Genomic DNA, 20,758 nt, shown 5'->3' with positions numbered 1-20,758 from the left:
CAGTTGATTGCACATATGATTATATCACAGAAACCAAGAGAAAAATCTAGAGTTAAAGTTAATGTCATTACATTTTTTGAGTTTGTTTATTTATGAAATATTTTTTATTTGTATAATTACCTAGGAATGACTGCTGAGTAGGCTTTTTTAACTACACTATAATGCATGGGTCAAAGTTTTATACAACCGAATATACCTAGAGTTGAATATTAGTATTAGAAGGGTAGACTATTAAAGTACATTTTTATTTAGCGGAATATAAATAATAATTGTAGAAATCACTGGATTTTTTAAGGTAATAGTTGAAGAACCATATCATTATCTCCTTGAGCGATTGATTAGTTAGTTGCTGTTAGTTTTTTTCTCATTTTGGTTTAACTTAAAGATAGTATAATAATGTTGAAGAAATTTAAAAATAGCAGGTGGGGAGCATGGCATAGGGAATGCAGTCGGCAGTAATGTAATGGCTGTATGTAAGGCCAGAGGCAGGATAGAGCAATCAGGAGGATCATTCATAAACCATATAAATATCTAACCAGTGTACTGTATACTTGAAACTAATGACAAAATAAGATAAAATGCTAAAAAAATAGGTTACTGAGTCAGCAATTGCTGTGGTAATGCTATGTAACAATCTGAAATACTTGATGGCTTACAGCAATAGACATTTACTTTTTTAATTCACGATTCTATGGGTCTGTGAGGGATACTCTACTTCTGGCTGTGAATTAAATTTAGGTCTTTTTCACACGTTGCATTTTTGGTCCATTGGCTTCCTGGGGCATATTTTTCTTTTGGTCTTCTCAAGAGACCAAGCCAAATAACTTAAGCACATTTAAAATCTCTGCTCACGTTTTGCTTATTGATATTCCATTGATTAAGCAAATTACATAGCTAAGCCCAAAATGATTTGGTAAGGGAAATATTTTGCTCTACTTACTCTCATGGGAGGTATTGCAAAGTCACTTGGCAAGGGGCACAAGTGTATAATTCTGTTATAGGGAGGAAATAAAAAATTAGTAAAAATAATTGAATCTACCATACTTATAAATCTCACCATCCTAATACAGATTTTTAAATAAAATATTTTTTCCTGTATTATATTCTGTTTTTATGACATAGGAATATTATGTAGCAATAATCTTAACGTGCTTACTACTTTAAATTCCTCTTTGTCCTTTGATGGCTTCCTGTTTTGGTTGTAAAACATTCTTCTATTGTCTTTAAACCATCCTTTGACTGTAAATACCACTTGTATTATCCCGTTTTGTTCCTGTAATTATTTCAAGTAAGTCATTTCTTTGCTTTTTCTTTCTTTCATCACACCCACTATAATGTTTATCTGGGAAATTATTGTCAACTTTTCAGATTCTCTCTTCTTCCTTCACCTGGATTTCTGTTCTCACGCCTACTATATGAAACCATAAGGACATCTGCAGTCCATTAAAATATATCTTGTGTATCTTTTTGCTAGCATATAATTATATTAGGATTCATTGGGCTTCATGTGACACTCAATTTAAACTAGCTTATGCAAAAAGAATTTATCGGAAGGGATGTTTTATAGAATTAAAGGAACAGTGCATTTACCAAGACTGAGGATGGGAACAGACAGGGCTAGGCCTTAGGAATGACTCGAGCAAAGTGGTCTGACTCAGTGAAGACTCTGGCTTGCTTCTCTCTCCCTCTATACTGGCATTCTTCACATGGGGAAAAAGCATGGCCTCTGACAATTCCTCGTTTACATCTTAAAAGTTTCTACTGTGAGAGAGTCACTGTCATGATGAACTCTTTAGTCACCAGTCCAGAAATCTTAAGAAATGGGTTAATCGGTCCAGTTTGGAGTCAGTGTTTACCTTTGGATCTGTTTGGCCATGGTGTTGAGGTTTCTATAAAAGCCATGTGGTTTGAGTAGAGGGAACTCTTATTCTCAGGAAAAGAGGCTTGGAGGTTATTGTTGGACCAAAAAAAAAAAAAAAATTAAGTGTCCACTAAAGTAACGTGAATGAATAAGGTCCTTGTGTACCTTTTTCTGCAGAAAGGACATACTTGCAGACATACATATGTACATGTGTGGCTCTTGCCTGAGTAGTGGATAGACTGTTTAGTAAACAGAGATCGTGGTAGTTTTTTCCAGGACTGTCTTAGTCTTCAAAGCACAGAAGAATTATGGTTGGTAAATATTTTTCTAAATTATTCATATTTATTTTCTTATTTTATTTTACTTTTTTACGCCTACAGCACCCGGTCTTCCTAGGTGGTCTCCCATCCAAGTACTAACCAGGCCCGACCCTGCTTAGCTTCCGAGATAAGACGAGATCGGGTGTGTTCAGGGTGGCATGGCTGTAGACTTATTTTCTTATTTTAAATTAAGAATATTTCTTGTTTCTACCTTTATAATGGACCTGCTATAGTCATTCTAATTCTCAAGCCTGATAGTCCTCCCAGCTTATCCAATTTTGACGTACACTCATTTTTTTTCAGTTTTCTATTTTAGTTCAAGAGCCACTTGAAAATGAATAGGATGCAAACATGTAATATAAAAGCAAGAAGCAGACTAACCACATTTGGCGCAGAAAGAAATTGGACCATGTGCACCACAGTTTTATACTTTTGAATGTGTTTGGTTATTCTGGGAAGAAGATAGCTTCTAGTAAGACTTTGCTGAATGTTGTTTTACTGTTTCTGGTATACGTGAAAATTGTAGTTTTAGGCATCCAAGTGAGGTGCTAATTTAGATATTATAATGCTCATTTGACAAAAATTATGTGGTGTTAAAGTTAGAATTAAAAGGGATTTCACTTGGTAGAATTGCGTTAGGTGTGGGGAATGTGTGTTTAAGTGATTTAATTCAACCCAAGAATATTTATTGCGTTCCTTTGGGTTCAGAGCTGGGAAGAAGGGGGCTGAAAAGAAGAAATATAGATCGCATTTTTGGTAGCACCGATAAGTTTCCTGTCCTCTAGTTTTACATACCTTTAAAATGCCCTAAAAATAAAAGTGTTTCTGCCTAGACTATATAGTTCTCAGTATTTTTTTTGGTACGTGAAGCAACATAAAAATTCTTTGTCAGATTTTACATTCTAATTTTTAGATTATAATAGAGTAGCCTTTTAACTAAATGCTTTTAAAAGCAGTTTTGCTTTTTTGTTTTACTTGCTGAGTTGAAATGGGTGCATTAGTCTTGAGTTCACACAACAGCAAGCTCCATATTGTTTAAAAGACCCCTGCAAATTGAATTTGAGTTGAACAACCATTAATATTTATTAACATTCTAATTCTAATAGCTAACTATCAGGTTATTTATCACTTATCTAAGAAGAATGCTTTGGAGGAAGAGACAGATCAGTCTTGATGAGGAAGGATGTGAAGAAGGTTCAGTGTGCTTAGTGCTGTTCTGTTGAGGCAGATACCAGCTGTGGGTCTCAGCACACGAGGAGACTTTAAGAGACGATGTTTGGTGCCAGGCAGGTTCTAGACTTATTGGGGAGAATCACTTTGTAAATAATATAAAGGTCTGAAACTAATGTAAAATAATATCAAATGTCAACTGTAATGGAAAGAAAACAATATAATACAATGTGGGTCAGAACATGTACTCTCAAATTAAACTCCCTGGTTTAAATCCTGGCTTCGCATTTGCCATTCGTAAGAACTTTGACCTGATTGGTGCTTTTTAAGAAGAATTTGTTCAACACGTTGATTGAATATCTACTCTGTACCAGATATCATGGTAGGCATGGAACATTCCCTGGTGAACCAGATGGCGCTGGGGGTGCGGAGAGGGCTCAGATAGCCTTAGCCTCGAGGGCGGCCTCCGGCTGCTCTGCCTTCCTTTCCTGTCTCAATAAACTACTCTCACCTGTACGCTATGACCTCGCTGCCAAGGCCTCCTTTTCGTTCCTCAGTAAGCCTTTTCTCCCATCAGGTTCTTTCTCTCGGTCCTTTCATGGCTTACTCATTCCTGTTAAACCCAGATGTCAGCCGGGTCCAGACTGCCTCCTGCCTTCCCATCACCGTTTGTAGTACTTATTCCAGGATGTGATCCTGCTTTATTTTCTTCTGTATTATGTCTTCCATAAATAAGAATGTTAGCTTTAGGAAGACCAGGACAGCACTGGTGTAACTCAGCATTTATTCTCCAGTTCCCATTATAGTTTCTAGCACATAGTAGAGACTTAGTAAATATTTGTCGAGTGGATGACTGAAAGCTGATACCTGTAGGAATTTCCAACATTTAGGTGTCAAGTGGCGGAGTGGCAACTGAAAGGATTTGGGGAAGGATTGTCCACACAAAGCAGACCTGGAGTGTGTGATGTCGTGTTAATCAAGGGTTCATGAGGACATCTGAAAGGGTAAAGGCATGGCTTCTAACACATACTACATTTTCAGAAACATAATATGCAAAATGAGAACAGCCTTTAGAGGACAGATGACTGTAGTTGAAGAGTTTTAAAAAGAAAGGCTATTAACATGCCTAAGAGAAATAAATGATGGCTAGCTAATTACTCTAGCCTAGGAATGTAATTATCCTTTATTTTGATATTATTGGAAAATTAGATTTTTGATAAAGTTGAGAAGTAATTTTTTCAAGTGTAACTTGAAGCTGGAAGTAAATCTTTTTCGAGGGGGTGGGGCACGAGTAATGGTGTCAAGTGTCACCTAATGGCAAAATGAGATATTGCAGCCATACTTATATGCTGCAATGAACAACCGAATTAGAGAAAAAGAACATTTTAGGGGGAATTTTAGGAATAGATCAGCAGACTTACCTTAGGTACAAGGTCCTGTCGTCTTCTGCTCTGGCCTACTTGTCCTCCCCCTCTGTCACAGTACCCCTTTGGTCTCAGCAGATTGCGTAATATATGTTCCTTCTGTTCTTCAGGTTTCAGCTCAAATATTTCCCCTTCAGAGAGTCCTTTTTTACCACCTTACTCACAGTTGTCCCTATACTCCTTAAAGCGACTCGTTGTCACATTAACCTGTTTTATTTTCTTCGCAGCCGTTGGGGTGATTTGGAACTACTTTATTAGCTTCTTTGCCTGTTTCCTTACCAGATGTCAGCTCTAGAGAAGCAGGCAACACGTCTGCCTTATTCACTCATGTAACCCCGATGCGAGCGTCTGCCGTGTAGTATGCAGGTTGAGTTAAAATTAGTGTGGACATCTAGAGAATGTTGAGTTTCTGTGGTGCGAAGTAGAGATCTATCCAGAAAGCGGAATCACACTGTGTTTGGTGACTGAAACGTCGTTTGCTACATGCATGCCTTGTGGAAGCTTTGGCCTCTGGTCTCTCCCCGTCTCCAGCTGATAAGTGGTAATGAGTTTGGAAAAAAAGGATACATGGTTTAGGGTGTTGAAATGTGTATATTAATTGGTTAAGTGACACAGTGAAAAATATTTTAAGGTACTATACGTGGTCTTGAGATAAAATTTTGGGGACATTTAGAATTATAAAGTAATTTCAGTGAACGTTTTTGTGTGTATGTGAATTTATGAAAAATCAAAAACAGTGTTTCTAGGAAAACTATACAGAGAGTCAAACAGAATTTATGAAAAAGAATAAAAGCAGTGTTTCTAGGAGTACTATAGAGAGTCAAACAGTGGTAAACCTGCTTAGTTGCGATGTGGGCGGGTTTGTATTGCTTTTCGGGAACAACATGGTTCTTTTAGTCTAGAAACTCGGCCGTGCAGCGGGGTGTGCCTTTCCAGCATGTGGCGTGGACCGAGAAGGCAGCTTCTCTAGTTTCGAGAGAATTATCTAGTCAGCAGATTTCTTCTTCACATGAACCATCTTTAAAGGCCGAGGATTGATCAGTTCATGTTTTCATTCAGTAGTTTTTATTTTTTCTTTAATCCCTGTGGTTTTGACCAGGTGGATGTGGGAAGAGAAGTTTGCAGAACTGAAATGGAGGTCAGAGCCTCATTACAGAAGGTTACTGGGTCATCGGATTCTGTGACTGCACTGAACAGTGAAGAATTTGTTTTGGTTCCTCAGCATGCAGATGATACTTCTACTAAAGATGACGGAAAACCTGAACTGAAGGTGTTTCTTTTTCTTTTCTACAAATGATACTACTTTAAATTATTAGTTTTTTTTTTAAACTAGATGAAAGGAGATGTGTAAAATCCAGAGGATTTTCTCAAGTATTGACCTTGAGAATAGAATTGATGTTTGATTTATATGAGGCTCATTATTTGGTTTGTATATTTTTGAAGTTTTTTTGCTTTTGGTAATTTATCTTTTAATTTGGAATTTAGAAAGAAGGACTGGAAGAGGAAAAAAAGGTAATTGAGAATTAGACTTAATAGTTAAATCTTACATAAATTTGATTTATATGGATTTTTTTTCTCTCTTACTGCTGCTTAAAATTAATTATATAAATAGTTATATTTCACTTTCACGTCAGAGACTTTTCCTTATGGTTTTTATGTTTTAAATCACCTGATAACATTCCAGTATGTGATTTAACAGTAGACTTGTTTAAATATTTTTAAAGTATATGTCTTATGTTTTTAGCAGTTGAGTTTTTTTTTGGATATGATTCTTTTTCTTTTTTCTTTTTTATGTTGCCTTTTTTAACTCATAAAGAATCAAACAAACCCAGGTATACATGCATGAGAATTGCATATCCACCCTCTAGAAACAGAAATAGAGAAATTAGTCAAAAGTGTTACATATTTTTTATGATTTCTATTTAATACTAACTACAGTATCAATCTAATAAATTTTTTATACAGATCATTATTAAATACCCATTTGACATGTTGAGAATATATATTTTAATAATTTTATTAAATAATCAATGGCTTTATTTAAATTTATTTAATTAAATATTTATTTAAATAAACAACTATTTAAATTTATTTATCTGTGTTTTAGTATTAAAGTGTTTAATTTGCGACATCATTTATTTACTTAGGCTTTGCGCTTCACCTGCTTTTAAAAAAAGATGAACAAACTTAAATGTAAGGAAATTAGCAATTCTCCTCTTGGCAGGTAGTAAGCAAAATTTATAAAGAAAATAAACATATGTTTATGCTGAGAAATATGACCTTTTAAATGATATTCGCAGTAGACACTGTCTCTTTAAACTTATCCATTTCTACTCTTTAAAACACATACATTTAAGATGACCTGGTTTTGGAATTTGTTCCTGAAAAATTAAAACAAGAAAAGGAAATCTCTATAAATAAGACCTTAAATCAGATGTAGTTGGAAACTGCCTAAAGTGTTTTCTGAGGAATCCTTTTATGAAACTAATAATCCTCTAATTTAGTTAGTTTTACAATTTAAGATTTTGTATTATATCGAGTGAAATTAGGTACAGCTGTATAAACTCTTGGTATTCAGTAACCATATTTAAATTTAAATATTTAGATTGTTTTAATTAATTCCAGAAATGAAATGTTTTCATTAAGCTCTAGAATCATAATATGATCGAAACAAAATTGTCTTGCTTTGTCTATAGATAGTTTCTAATGATGATGAACAATTGGAAAAAGCCATGGAAGAGATTTTGAGAGATTCTGAGAAAGGGCAAAGTGGCCTTCTTGTCGATGATCATCAAAGTTCCAGTGAGATCTCAGACCATTCATTTGGAGATGTTTCAGCCAGCCAAACAAATAAGCCATCTCTTCAGCTAATTTTGGATCCATCAAATACAGGTATTGTATTGCAGGGGTCCCCAACCCCTGGGCTGTGGACCAGTACCAGTCCACAGCCATGGCTTGTTAGGAACCGGGCCGCACAGCAGGAGGTGAGCGGTGGGCAAGTGAGCGAGCAAAGCTTCATCTGTATCTGCAGCCACTCCCCAGCGCTAGCATCACCGCCTCAGCTCCACTTAGAGCATCAGGCATTAGATTCTCATAGGATCACCAGTCCCTGGTGCCAAGAAGGTGGGGGACCACTGTATTGAACTCTTAGAAACTGTAAGAGAAATGAGATAAAGTGATAATGAAAAATTTAAGATGAAAATTAAAAAGTACTGTTAGCTTTGTTTTTAAGATCAGGGCCACCAGCTCTTCAGTTCTGGTCGAGTCCCCATTTTGATTTTTATGTTGCTGTTTATCTCCCTACCTGTGAAGCCGGTCTTAGTGTTCTCTAAGAACAAGCACTCTGTCTGGGTCTTCATTTTACCCCTAGTACTTGGCACAGAGTAAGGCCCTCAGTAAATACTTAGTGAGCAAATGAATAAATTCTTGGGTATCAGAGAATAGTGTGATGTACACAGTCTTTCATATGGTGTGCCTTTTTACTCAGTTTGACTACAGTTATTTCAAATTATAATACGTGAAAGAAATCCTAAGTAAAATACCGTATCAACTCCATCAGTATATTACATAATGAATCCATCCATGAATGGGTAAGATATGTGGTAGGAATATAAGTCAAAATGGTTTTGGGTGTAAGAAAAGCCAAATAAACCAAATCTAACTCCTGCTTCGGCTGGTTTAAATCCTAGAGGTGTGGTTTGATCCGGGCCCTGGTAGTGTTTCTTTGTAAACTGTTCAGCTTCGATCTTTTCCATGTCACCGTTTTCCTTAACTGGCTTACGTTATGGTCAAAAGTAGTAGCAGAAATCAAAAAGTAAGGCCAGGTGATTTGTTCATGCCTTGTGGCAGAGAGAAAGTCTCTGTTCTTTTACCCATTGCACAGACGTGTGGGTTTTACTCTGATTGGACCAACTGAACCTTTCCTAGTGGTCAAGGGAATGGTATGGACTGAAGGGTGCAGGCCTTGGTTACTTTCAGGTCCCTCAGTAAGTCACTCTGGCAGAGGAGATGAAGCTTTCTTGATTGGCTTAGCACTCATGGTCTATTCTTGAATGTCGGTGTAGGGTAAGTATAGATTTGGGCTGAAGTGCTACCCAGTGGGGCCACAAGGTAATTCCAAGTGACTCAAATATTTAAGTGTGAGAAATCTGTAAGAAGAAAATATAAGAGAATATTTTTGTGGTTGTCAGGGTAGAAAAACCCAAATCAGAAAGGAAAAGGTGGTTATATTTTAATACATTAAAACTTAAATCTTCTGAATGAGAAAGTTACCTAAGAAATACGGTTAAAAGAGTAGGAGAAGATATTTGCGCTGCATCGGTGGTCTCCAAGAACACCCCATGGTTTGGTGGTTCATTATAAAGACTCGTAGGTCTTAGAGTATAGTCATACGTATTGCTAGATTTAAGTCCAATAGGACTTAAGCTATATATATATAGCTTTCTAAAAAATACAAGATTGGAAACAAACCTTCCAGTATATTAGTTTTTGTTCTTGATTGAAGAAACATGAAAGATTATATTATTCACTGTACTTTGCTTTATCTTTTGAATCTCTTAAATTCCCTCCCTCCCCCAAAACACAAAGCTGTTGCTACCACTATTCATATAATTATTTTTTTGTTACTCAAAAGGAAGAAATACCCTTTCTCTTCTAGAGTAGCTCAGATTGGTTGTTGGAATCAACTGTCCTTTGCAATGGCTTAGATAATAGGATTCTTATTCCTGAGTGTATTTGGTGGGGATCATGTATTGTACACCCTTTTTGTGTTCTCATGATTGGAATTAGTGCCCTTATAAAAGAGACCCCAGAGAGCTAGCTTGTCCCTTCCACCATGTGAAGACACAGTTAAAAGATGCTATTTAGAAAGCTGGCTTTCACCAGACACTGAATTTGCTCACACCTTGATCTTGGACTTCCTAGCATCCAGAACTGTGAGGAATAGATGTCTGTTGTTTATAAGCCACCCAGCCTGAGTACTGTGTTACAGCAGACTGAACAAGACACTTTAGCTGCTGTTTCATAGCTGCAGTCAACCCAGTTTTTGCTAAGAAAATTGTGGTTGCTTTAAAATGACATAACTTCGATGGCAAGCAACTATCTGGAAATGTCTAGATTTAAATGGTAAAAAATGAGCATTATCATATGTTGTTTGCCAGTTATAAAACTAGGTAGATGAGAGCTTTTGTTTAAACATCTTGATAACTGGTTGGTTTTTGTCATTTGGTGATCTTATATCCTGGCTATTTGGACTCAACATTAACAGAAAATCATTGCTAGTTTACGGCAATGTACTAAAGTACCGTTTGGATAATTAGATGAGTTTTCTCTCTCATACTCTTTGTTACTCTTTGCATCTTTCTGCTGAGGAAGGAATAAGAGAATTAAAGAAGTATGACTTGAATAGGACTGAATTTACATTTAGGTGGAGATGAATTCCTTACCGTGGTGTGTGATTTTTACCCAGCCTAAGCTTTGCTAAAATATTTTACTCTTTGCCCGCTTAACTCATGATTTCTATCTGTCATAATTGGATAGTTACCAATGAGTTTTGTCTACATGAAGGCTGTAGTTATGATACATTTAATTGTCGATGAGTTAGGGTCTAGGTAGTGCCCAGGATGATATGTTTGTCATAATAGATTGCCATAAGGACCACTAACCCTAAAAGTGTTTATTTATTTAGTGATTAATTCATTTGCTATATATTGAGTGTCTAGTCTTTTAGACACAATAAGAGCTGGGAATAAAAAGTAGAATGATTTCTTCCCTTGAAGAGCTGATACTCTCTATAATTGATAACAGAATAAGAACTACATTTTGCTTTTAATTCATCCTATTTTAGACCTTTCATAGAGAGTTTGAACCCAAGTTAAGTTTGAACCCAAGCTCCGTCTATGGCTGTATGGCCTTGGGCAAGTTGTTTAACTTTTCTAATGCTCAGTTTCCTCATCTGTAAAAAAGAGCTAAAATAGAACCTGCCTCCCAGGGATGTCGGAGGATTAAATACACCATCCATATAAAGTATTTTGTAAAATACCTGGCACAAAGTAAATACCAAATAAAATGTTCATCATCATCATCATCAAGAGTATTGGAAATCTTAAATCTGAAAATAAAATCACATAAAATCTTTGGTTCAAGCTCAATAATCATAACTCTTCTGCTTAAAATGGGTGTAGGAAAGGATATAGGCCCATCTTCATCGAAGCACCTTAGTAGAACCCCCAAATTTCTTTGGAGCCATGTCCTTCAAAAAAGCATTTAGATAGTTCTTTTCTTCGATACCTTAAAGGTGTTATTCTACTGTCTTCTTGTCTGCATAGTTTCTAATGAGAAATCTGCTGTCATTTGAATTATTCAGTGTTCCTGTATTTGTAACATGCTGTTTTTCTCTGTCTACTTTCAGTATTTTTTCCCATTATCTTTGCTTTCAGCTTATTTTTGTGCAGCATGGTTATGGGTAACAGGGGAAGAGTTGGAGACTGGATGAATGTGGGTTTTAGATAGGGGTGGGCAGAGTGGCAAATGGAGAGTTTTATACTACCTGATAATATGCAGATAGATACTCTTTAATCACAATTGGGCCTTTGCTACATCCTATGCTTAGCGTTAAAGTGAACAATGTTTTTTATTTTTTTTTAAGAAGTGGGGAAGGGAGAATTGGGGGAAAATAATCATAGGATTGTTCATCAGAATAATTATTTCGAGGGAAAAATTTCCATTGTAATGCTTACATAGTTCGTAGAAGCCAGGAAGCCAGGAAGGAGCAAAGTAAGAAGCTTGACTTGTGTGGTTACTGGTGTGAGATGTAACACCTTAATATTGTTTACTTCTGCCTAGGAACTTAGGCTGCTTAATAAGTTTGGTGCTAAACATGATCTGTATAGCCAAGAGAAACTTTTAACTGGTTTTGATTTTATTTAATTTTTATTATTTTTTAGGCTAATCTCCTTATTCTGTAGTATTTGAACTCTGTGTTTTTATTTTTTAAAATATAAGGCTTAGCATTTTTTCTTTTCCTCTAGTTAGAGCTTAGTAAGATAATACTTCAAGCAGTTTGAAAATATAAAATGGCCAATTCTAGAACTCTGTATTAAGATATGAGATAAACATTAAAAGAAATGAAAACACAGAGAGACCTAAATTTTGTTTGCAGTTTTTCATTTGTTTTTGAGCAATAGGCAAAATTATACCATGAAATTTTGCATTAACTTTTGAGCATTTCTTTTTCTTTTCCCTTCAGAAATTTCTACGCCCAGACCATCTTCTCCAAGTGGAGTACCTGAAGAAGATAGCGTTTTATTTAACAAACTGACCTACCTAGGATGTTTGAAAGTTTCTTCTCCACGTAATGAAGTGGAGGCATTACGGGCAATGGCAACTATGAAATCTTCCAGTCAGTCCCCTTTTCCTGTTACTCTATATGTTCCAAATGTTCCAGAAGGTTCTGTGAGGTAAACCCTAATATTTTTCCCCCTCTTAGACATATTGAAGTTTTTTTGGGGGTGGTGATTATATTATATCATAAATCAGGCCTAGGACTTACTGTTAATTCATTTTTAATTTGTAGACATGCAAAGTAAATGTGTAGGTTTAGACTGTGTTCCTTATTTGTAAGGGGCATTTGTAAAACTATGCTTAGAATATTATAAATGGAAATACCACTGTAAAAATACCTGTAATTTGTGTTTCTTTATTCCGAAGGAGTGTAAAAACCTGCCTTCCTCTTTTCATATAGTAGTGGTTCAGAAATCTAGAGTGAGCCCTAGATTTTAAGCTCTTTACATCATACTGCAAAGAAGCAAAATGGTTTTTTTTCTTATGCTTAGTTAGGAATAATATTTAACATCATCTGAACGTTACATTTCTTTAAGCGTAGGTCAGATGATCTTATTCTTCTATACTCAGCCCTCCAATGGCCTCTAGTCACACTTGTGATTATATTTGAAATCCTTACCATGTGTGGCCACTGATGACCTACTGCTCTGACCTGACCTTTGCTCTCTCTCACTCCTGCTTTCTCACTTCATTCATTCATGGCATTCATTCACTACATTCCAGTCATAGTAGCCTCTTTGTTTTCTCAAATGCTGTCATGATTCCCACCTCAGGGCCTTTTTACAGTCTATTTCCTTTGCCTAAACAGTCTTTCCTTGGTTTTCCAGTGGCTTTTTTACTTCTTTCCAATTCCCACTCAACAAACATTTTATCAAGAGAAGCCTCTGTGGATCGTATCATATAACTATACCTCTCTTTCCCATCACTGTGTCTTTGATTTCTTTGTAGCATTTTATTAATTGTTTATTGCCTACTTTACTCGCTAGAATATAAGCTCTGTGGGAACAGGTTATTTGTAATTTTCTCTGTTGTAATTTCAATGTCTAGAACAGTATCTGGTCCAGGTTTTCAGTAAATAATTGCTGAATGAAAAAATTAACATTTCAGGTCTAGGCAATTAAGTCGAATGTGTCCCGAACCTATAATATTCCCTGAAGGCTGATTTAATCTTTTTTCAAACCCTTTCTGATTTGTCTCATTGTCTTCTCTCAAGTTTAGAATGTGAGAAAATGTTAGCGAAGTTTAAGTACCAAAATAATAACAATATAAATGATAAGATTTTGGGGAAAATGCTTTGAATTTTTAAAGAAAGGGTTTTGTATTTATATTGTTTGTACAATAGCTCTTAAAAATGTCAAAATAGCTTTTAATGTTATCTATTTATTAATGTTATCAATCTATTTAGTTTTTTGACTTGCCTCTCTATTTTTAGTGGGTCCCCCTTAGTTTTGGAGTTTGAGATTCCGAAGTAGTCTGGAGTTTTTAGATCAATCTAGGGCTTAGGAGTTGTGTAGAGAAAGTCAGAGATATTATTTGATCTTAAATCTCACAGATCCCTTTTACCTTGTAAATTGCATTGTGACTTTGGTCTTTGGAACCACTCTGACTTCCCTGGGGAATGAAGCGTCTTGGTGAAGCAGTGACCTGGGCCTTGGTAAACCTGCAGGAGCTGCTCTGAGTAGAAATGAGCTCTCGTTGGATGGTCTGTGCTGTTCTGCACTGGCGACGTTCCTTCTCTGTGACAGAATGAGCCTCGCATTTAGGGGTGGGCGACAGAGATTTTACCAGGCAGTGTGTATCCTTGGCTGAGGGAATAAGTGAACTGGATCATATGAAACACAAAAATGAAGGTGAAGACTTTGTGTGTGTGAATACTCATGCACACATACATGTGCGCGCACACATATAGCAAGAACTTGAAGATAATTTGTTTCCTTGCATTATTGGTACCAGCTTATTTTGGATTTTTAAGATAATTATGTTTATGTGTGATTGCCACTGTAAAACTGTTTGCCTTGTTCTTTGATAGTTAATATTTTATTTCATTTTCCATCACTGTTATGCAGAATCATAGACCAATCCAGGAGTGTGGAGATAGCATCTTTTCCAATCTATAAGGTGCTGTTCTGTGCACGCGGACACGATGGGACAGCAGAGAGCAACTGCTTTGCATTTACAGAGAGTTCCCACGGTTCAGAAGAATTTCAGATACATGTTTTCACCTGTGAAATTAAAGAGGCAGTAAGTATAATATATTGTAGCAATTTGCTGTAGAGGCGAATAGGGTAATATTTTCAAACCCTAATCTCACTGTCGTATAAATTTGTGTGTATTACGTAAGTTTGGAGCATACTTCTAAAGAGAAAGCTAGTACTTGTAATGGCATAGAACCAGGTGTGGAAAGCGGAATGTGACAACTGTGTGTGAAAGTGGAACTGTAGGGAGGGTGCCTGCAGCTTTCTAGGCGTGACGGAACGGTCCCACTTGGCAGAACTGCCCTCCTCCCCACAGTGCTAGCGGGTGCTCGGGCTTAGAAAGGGGGGATATTTTTGCACCTCTTTTATTATTTTGCCCAAGTCGATTGGTCCATGTGATTTTAAAAAGTGCCTCGAACAATACCTTTTGCTCTGCTGGGCCCAGTAGTTGCATGTTGCTTTCATGTAGGTATTGCCCTAGGATCGTTTCACGGAGCTCTGTGGTTGTCACCGGTGAGTATTTGTTACGTGCATTCATTCAGAGGCTGGCTTTTGCTCTAGAGAACTGGCCTAATTAAAAATACAGGTGCTACATACAGCAGAGGTATCGCCTTGTAGGCCTTGGAAGATGCCTGTAAGTTCCTTTTAGAAATTCTTAGGTGGCGGTGTCTTCTTAGGCTGGAGAAGTAGTTCAGAATCAAATGGCTGGTAAATACGTGGGGGAAATTGCCTTCTTTTCTGTACCTATTGAATTCTCTCCAAATTAAAAATAAGTTGTACTTTTAGAACTTTAGTACTTACAACCATTTTCATGAATGGATTTGGATGAGCAAGGTCTCAGGCGTGTTTGTTTTTGGGGATATAAACTGTCAGCCGAAAATGCTGAAAGCAGCAGTTACGCTCTTTCCTCTTTGCCGTGAAACAGAAAGCATTGTATTAACAGGAGTTCCGAGAGTTTCTTTCTTTCTGGCCGCAACATGCGAACTCATGGAAATGGAGGTTTCTGTGTATTTGATACTAAGCATGAGGGGTATGTCAAGTCTTGTGTCCTAAACACCTACACTTTCTTGAGCATGCGCAGACACAGGTACTTTAGATTGTTGCCTTGGAAGTTCTCTGCCAGAACCCATCCCATGCCTATGTATGTAGTTCTGGAATCTATTTTATTCCAACTGTCACACACACTCACACACACTCACACTCACACTCACTCACTCACTCTCACTGACTACTTGGCCAAAAGGTTTGATCATAGAAGAGTGAATGAGTACAAGCGTGCCTGTCATTTAGGGGGCAGTGAACAGAAATATTTCGAAAGAATATGTGTGTGTTTGTGAATGCGAGGATCTGTTTCTGATCCTTACCGCCCCGCTGCAGAGGCGGGGGAGCAGATGGTAGAGTCCTGGCATTTCATGGTGGCAGTCATCATTTAACATACCTGTGTGGTTTCTGGATAATTGACACTCAACAGCAAGGAAGTGAACTTTGAAGAGTTGGGGATCCCGCTACTTGGAGAGGCAGAAACACTGCTGTAGAAGGAAGTTGAAAGGGACCTGGCTGCAAGCATTTTTCATAACTGTGACGGTATGCAACTCTCTTTTTTGGATTATAGCATCCGCTTGTTTATGGGTGGGGAAATATTTGTCTTTTTTGAAAGCTTTAGCAGTGGTAAAGCAGTGGACAAAACTGGGGAAGTCTCAGTCTTACCATTTTGGATATGGTATTAAATAGAATTAATTGTATTTTTAGGGAGGATATTTGGTACATTATAGTTTGTAAGAAACTGATGTCCATATATTATTATTTTTAGAGTACATTTTTGAAAGGGTTAATATTATGGGACATTGGTGGCAAAATTCATTATTTAAAGGAGAATACATGACAGTTGTTATTAAACATCATAAGAAATCATTTCTAAATGAATGTAATCTGGTATAAACATCGAGCTTATGCCAGGCACTGTGCTAAGCATTTACTTGATACTCATCATATCTCCATGACATAGGCAGTATTTATTTAGACTAGTGATCTTACGCTTCTCTTTGCCCGGAGCAGTCCTAGTTTACGCCTGTTGTCCAGGTGTATTGTTAATAGCATTCCATTTTATTCTTAAAGTATTCTGGTTTGGATGATAAATGGTATGGTTACCGTTTATCATAAGGCTAAGAGGGTAGATGTAGGAGCTGGGTTTCAAATGGAAGTCTGACTCTGAAGACACATGTAATTTTCAGCTTTCCTGTTGGAAATATTGGAAACAAATATGGATCTTTTCTTTCAATTATGCTTTCTAAAGGGATTGGTTGGCATATAGCTTGCATCCCAGCTACCTTTGGGTTTTACCCACGCCTGTACAAAAGATGTCCAGCATCATCCTCTCCCCTCAAAAAATAATTACCCTCTAATTAATCTGAAGTCTTTAAGTTGCATCTACAGATTGTCTAGTTCCCAGAAGTTTCTTGTTCTGTGGTGAAGGGACAACTTTATTCTTTAGTATCTGGGTCCCTCTCGATGGGTGTAAACAGTTGGCAAAGTAGCTCAGGAACAGGTGACAGACATTCTTATTCCTTGAATACGTGCTGTGCAGTAGTGTTGCTAATTAATTTGTTTCCTTCTGTTTGCAGAACCAAAGAAGTTTATTAAAGGCAAGAAGACCCTCCTCAAGCAGGAGAAGGAGTGTGGCCACCACTGCCAGCTGTCACTGTGATGCTTTTATTTCACCGCAGAATCCTACAAGCAGCAGGCACCAGCAGTGTTAGAGGGGGAGCCTGGAGAGGGTGATGGCTTTGTTGGACCTGTGCACAAGGATTAGGGTCCCCACAGAAGGGTCAGGAAGCATTTGACTTGTTACCCTGGATATTCTGTAGGACTCTGCTGGAGTGAATCTCAATTTCCTGTGGCAAAAGACCTGGGGAATCCAGCCAGAGGGATCTTGGTGCTGATCTTTGTACAGGGAGAATGATGCACTAGGCTTTTGCTGAAAAAGCAGAATATCAGAAAGCGTGGTGAAAAAAGCCATTCCTATTCTTGTTGCATTTTTGCGGATACATAATGCAAAACTGTTTTTAAAGATACTTTAAAAGGCTTAGTTGACTCTTTTAAAGAATATATTTCTACTAGTCAGTATAATCATTTTCTTTAAAACAGATTTTGATGTCTGTGTTGTTTGTATGTTTTAACATACTTCTCGTTACTAGCGACTGAGTTTAGAAGCACACTTGTTATCATTTGCTGTTAAAGGCATTCAGAGGTATTTCATGGTAAATATCAAGGATATTATTGGGAGGATCTTTATTCGTAATGCACTAGTTTTACTTAGGGGTAACCACTATATAAAATAAAATCTTATTTTTACATGGGAAAATATTTTAAAACATTTATTGAGATGTTATTTTAGCAAAATACTTAATTAATTTAGAAGTTATGTTGTTAGTGTTTTCTTTAGATTTTTATAATCTAAAGATTATAAACCTTTTTTAATAAAGTTTTTTTATATGCATGCCTCTTATTTTAGCTCTTTTCAGTGAGTAATATATTTGAACAAGTTGTTTTAAACATTTTAACACATATCTTTCCAGGTGTCTCTTATAGAATGATTTTTCTACATGTATTTCTTGGGTGAATATTTTCTTGACATATGGTGTTTTTAAAACAGTTGATTCTCTTTCATTGATATTAACGGAAAAGATTTATTTTGGAAAAGTTGGCTCTCTTATTTCTTTTAAGCAAATGCCTTTTTTAAGTAGTATGTTTTGATTATTAACATGTAATACATATTTGATAATTTGGAAAATACTACAATAAAAAATAAAATAAAAAAGAAAAGTTTCTCAAAATTGCACCAGAGTTAAGATTTTGTTGTATCTCCTTTCCACATCTCTACATGTTCCCCCCATTTCTACCTCTTCAAAAACAACAACAACAACAACCCCAACAGACATTTTTGTGTTTAATTAGTGCTTTTTATAGGTACTGCTTTCTGGGGAAAATTGTATTGTATTATTTGTCAATAAACCTTTGCCTTCTGCAAAGAAAATGCCTATTCTGGTAGATTATTTGTGTGTGTGTGTGTGTGTGTAATAGTGTGACATGTATGAAAATGTTTGCCATGCTATGTGTTTTTAATTTTCTTGGTTACCCAATTCGTTCCAGTAACTATAGACATTGGTAATCATTGTTTCTGAAGCTTTTCTACCTTACCAAGCCACGAATCACCGTTCCAGCTTATTCACAGACTCTAGAATTCACAAATGATTTTTACCTTGTGGTTGTAAGTAGCAACTTGTAAGACACGGCAGGACCAGATGCAGTGTGATCGCTGGCAATGATGCAAAGGCACCGTCGTGTTCTTCCCCCCAAAAAGGGGAGAGAAGAGGAGTCTGACGTTTTTCTCCCCAACAGTGTCTGGCTCAGTCCCATGTTCTTAACCTCACAGAAAGACGCCCGTGATCTCAGCTTTAGGATTTACCAGATTCTTTGGCTTTTTGGGCGTAGTCTGATGTGTTAGGCTTGCTGATAGCCCTGACCCAGAGAACATGAGATAGAAGAAGATATGGAGAGTACGACAAGGAATTATGGTTGAGGTGCGACTCTATGAGTGGATAGAAAATTATGTACAAGTATTCCCCTCTTTTTGCATACGTTTTCTTAAAAATATGCCGAAGTTGAATGTGTAAAAAGTAAACATTAGACTTCGCATTTTATTTGTGCTTAGGAAGTGGAGAGTGCTCAAAGAACTAAAAATAGTTTAAAATCCCTATTTACATTTACTTTGTAGGCATATTCTTTAGTGACTTACTCCTAGCATGTTCTTTGTTTTCGTTTTCCTCTATAAAACTTAAATTATTGAGCTAAGTCTTGTAAGTGTCCAGTTCAGGCTAAACATTTCTGCTTTTGGCTTAGCTAATGATTCTCTCTTCAAGCACATTCAGCTCACATGTGCTGGATGTAAGCTCCATGTTCACTGCTGTATAGGACTTAGTGACACAGCGCCTAGAATAATATTTAATTCACAGAAAGCATTCAAAACATTTGTTGAATGAATGAGTAAATTTATCAATCTTAATTGTATAAGATTTGAGGACTGCTGTTCTTATTAATATCCATTATTTGCTAATTTTGTTGTTTTTACTTATAAAATTATAATGGGATAACAGATTAAAATATTTAAAAATTTTTATGAGCACAGTGATAGAAATATGATGCTGTTGCTGAAGCTGAACTTTAGACTGGCAGGCAGCATTCTTATACGGTTAAAGTGTGTAAGTTATTTGATTTAAGACACTATTTTGCATTGGAAAGGCAGTTTAGGGTAATTGGTTAATATATATGAGTATGGTTGTTGGAGGTTTGAGGAACACTTGGTTTTGAATGTGATAGACTATGAGAAAAGGTAGAATATATAAATACAACAAAAACAAAAACGAGGAACTACTCTATACTTTAAAAAATTTTACTGTTGATTAAAGCATTCTTGTTTCAAGGAAATTACAAAATATCGCTGTCCTACACTCATATAATTCAGTGCATAATTTGAATTCACTTTATCTAAAGTGAAGGATTTGTTAAAGGTCAGAGAATTCTCTTAATTTGTTCCTCCCAGTGGGAGGTTTTGAAAGTATGACCTTTGTTAAATATGACCTTTGTTAGACCCTTCTTGTTTCATCTTGTTATCTTTGTTCAACCCATGGGTGGTCTGAGAGATTTGGAAGGTCTTTTGTGCTTCAGGCTTACAAGAGTGAGATGGTATGATGCTTCTTTTGAAACCAAGGAAGAAAGCAACTTCTGGAAGAGTGGGATTTAGAGTACTTCTCCACTTTAAGGGAAGAGTATATGATACATATATATGATATGTAATATACATCATGTATTACATATATGATATGTAATGCATATCATATATATGTATCTAAATAAAGTTGTAACCAAGGTGGCCTAATACTAATAAGATAGATCACAGACCCTTCTAGCGTTACTCTGGCAACCCTGCAATACATTTATATCACAGCAACTTTGCGTAACAGAACTGGAAGCTCTTTAAATCATGCTACCATGTTTGGTTATTGCTAAAACCAGTATTTGCTTTATTCTGTGCCTCAGTATATTTAGTCCTCTGAAGCTGAGAGAAGTGAAAAAGAGAAATTTGACGACTTGAGCTAAAACCTTGTTTGCGTGTGTTCGTTGGGAAGATTTAGATGGCAGCCTCATTCTAGTAATTATTTTAGGATTCATTCACTGGTATTATCATTGGTTAATATATTCTGGGGCCTAGAAACATTTATAAATAAATAGAGTTCCTTTGTGGACTTAAATTTCTTTATTACTGTGTTTAAATGTCAGATCGACTATATATGTACACTGTATATTTTAAACTATAATATAAATATAAATAATATATTATAGACTATGTATGTATGTTTAGACTATATCTGCTAAAGAAAACTGTGATCA

The 20,758-nt window shown here is 36.3% G+C and overlaps 1 protein-coding gene and 1 non-coding gene across 2 annotated transcripts in view; one reads left to right on the top strand and one right to left on the bottom strand.

The window, feature by feature from the left end:
- Positions 1–2,232: 2,232 nt before the first annotated feature.
- On the bottom strand, positions 2,233–2,351 carry LOC112476574. Its single transcript, XR_003045140.1, has one exon. It is a non-coding gene; the product is annotated as a 5S ribosomal RNA (ribosomal RNA).
- Positions 2,352–5,853: 3,502 nt separating this feature from the next.
- Positions 5,854–20,758, top strand: part of RABGAP1L (RAB GTPase activating protein 1 like) — a 393,018-nt gene continuing 378,113 nt past the window's right edge. The window contains exons 1-5 of the mRNA XM_025044002.1: positions 5,854–6,045; positions 6,261–6,287; positions 7,472–7,667; positions 12,022–12,232; positions 14,183–14,357. Coding sequence (XP_024899770.1) covers positions 5,908–6,045; positions 6,261–6,287; positions 7,472–7,667; positions 12,022–12,232; positions 14,183–14,357 — 747 coding nt within the window. The 5' untranslated portion in view covers positions 5,854–5,907. The remainder of the gene's footprint in view (positions 6,046–6,260; positions 6,288–7,471; positions 7,668–12,021; positions 12,233–14,182; positions 14,358–20,758) is intronic.

This window comes from Pteropus alecto, unplaced genomic scaffold (assembly GCF_000325575.1).
Source record: "Pteropus alecto unplaced genomic scaffold, ASM32557v1 scaffold101, whole genome shotgun sequence".
Lineage (NCBI taxonomy): Eukaryota > Metazoa > Chordata > Mammalia > Chiroptera > Pteropodidae > Pteropus > Pteropus alecto.
This window is presented reverse-complemented; position numbering and strand designations above follow the sequence as displayed.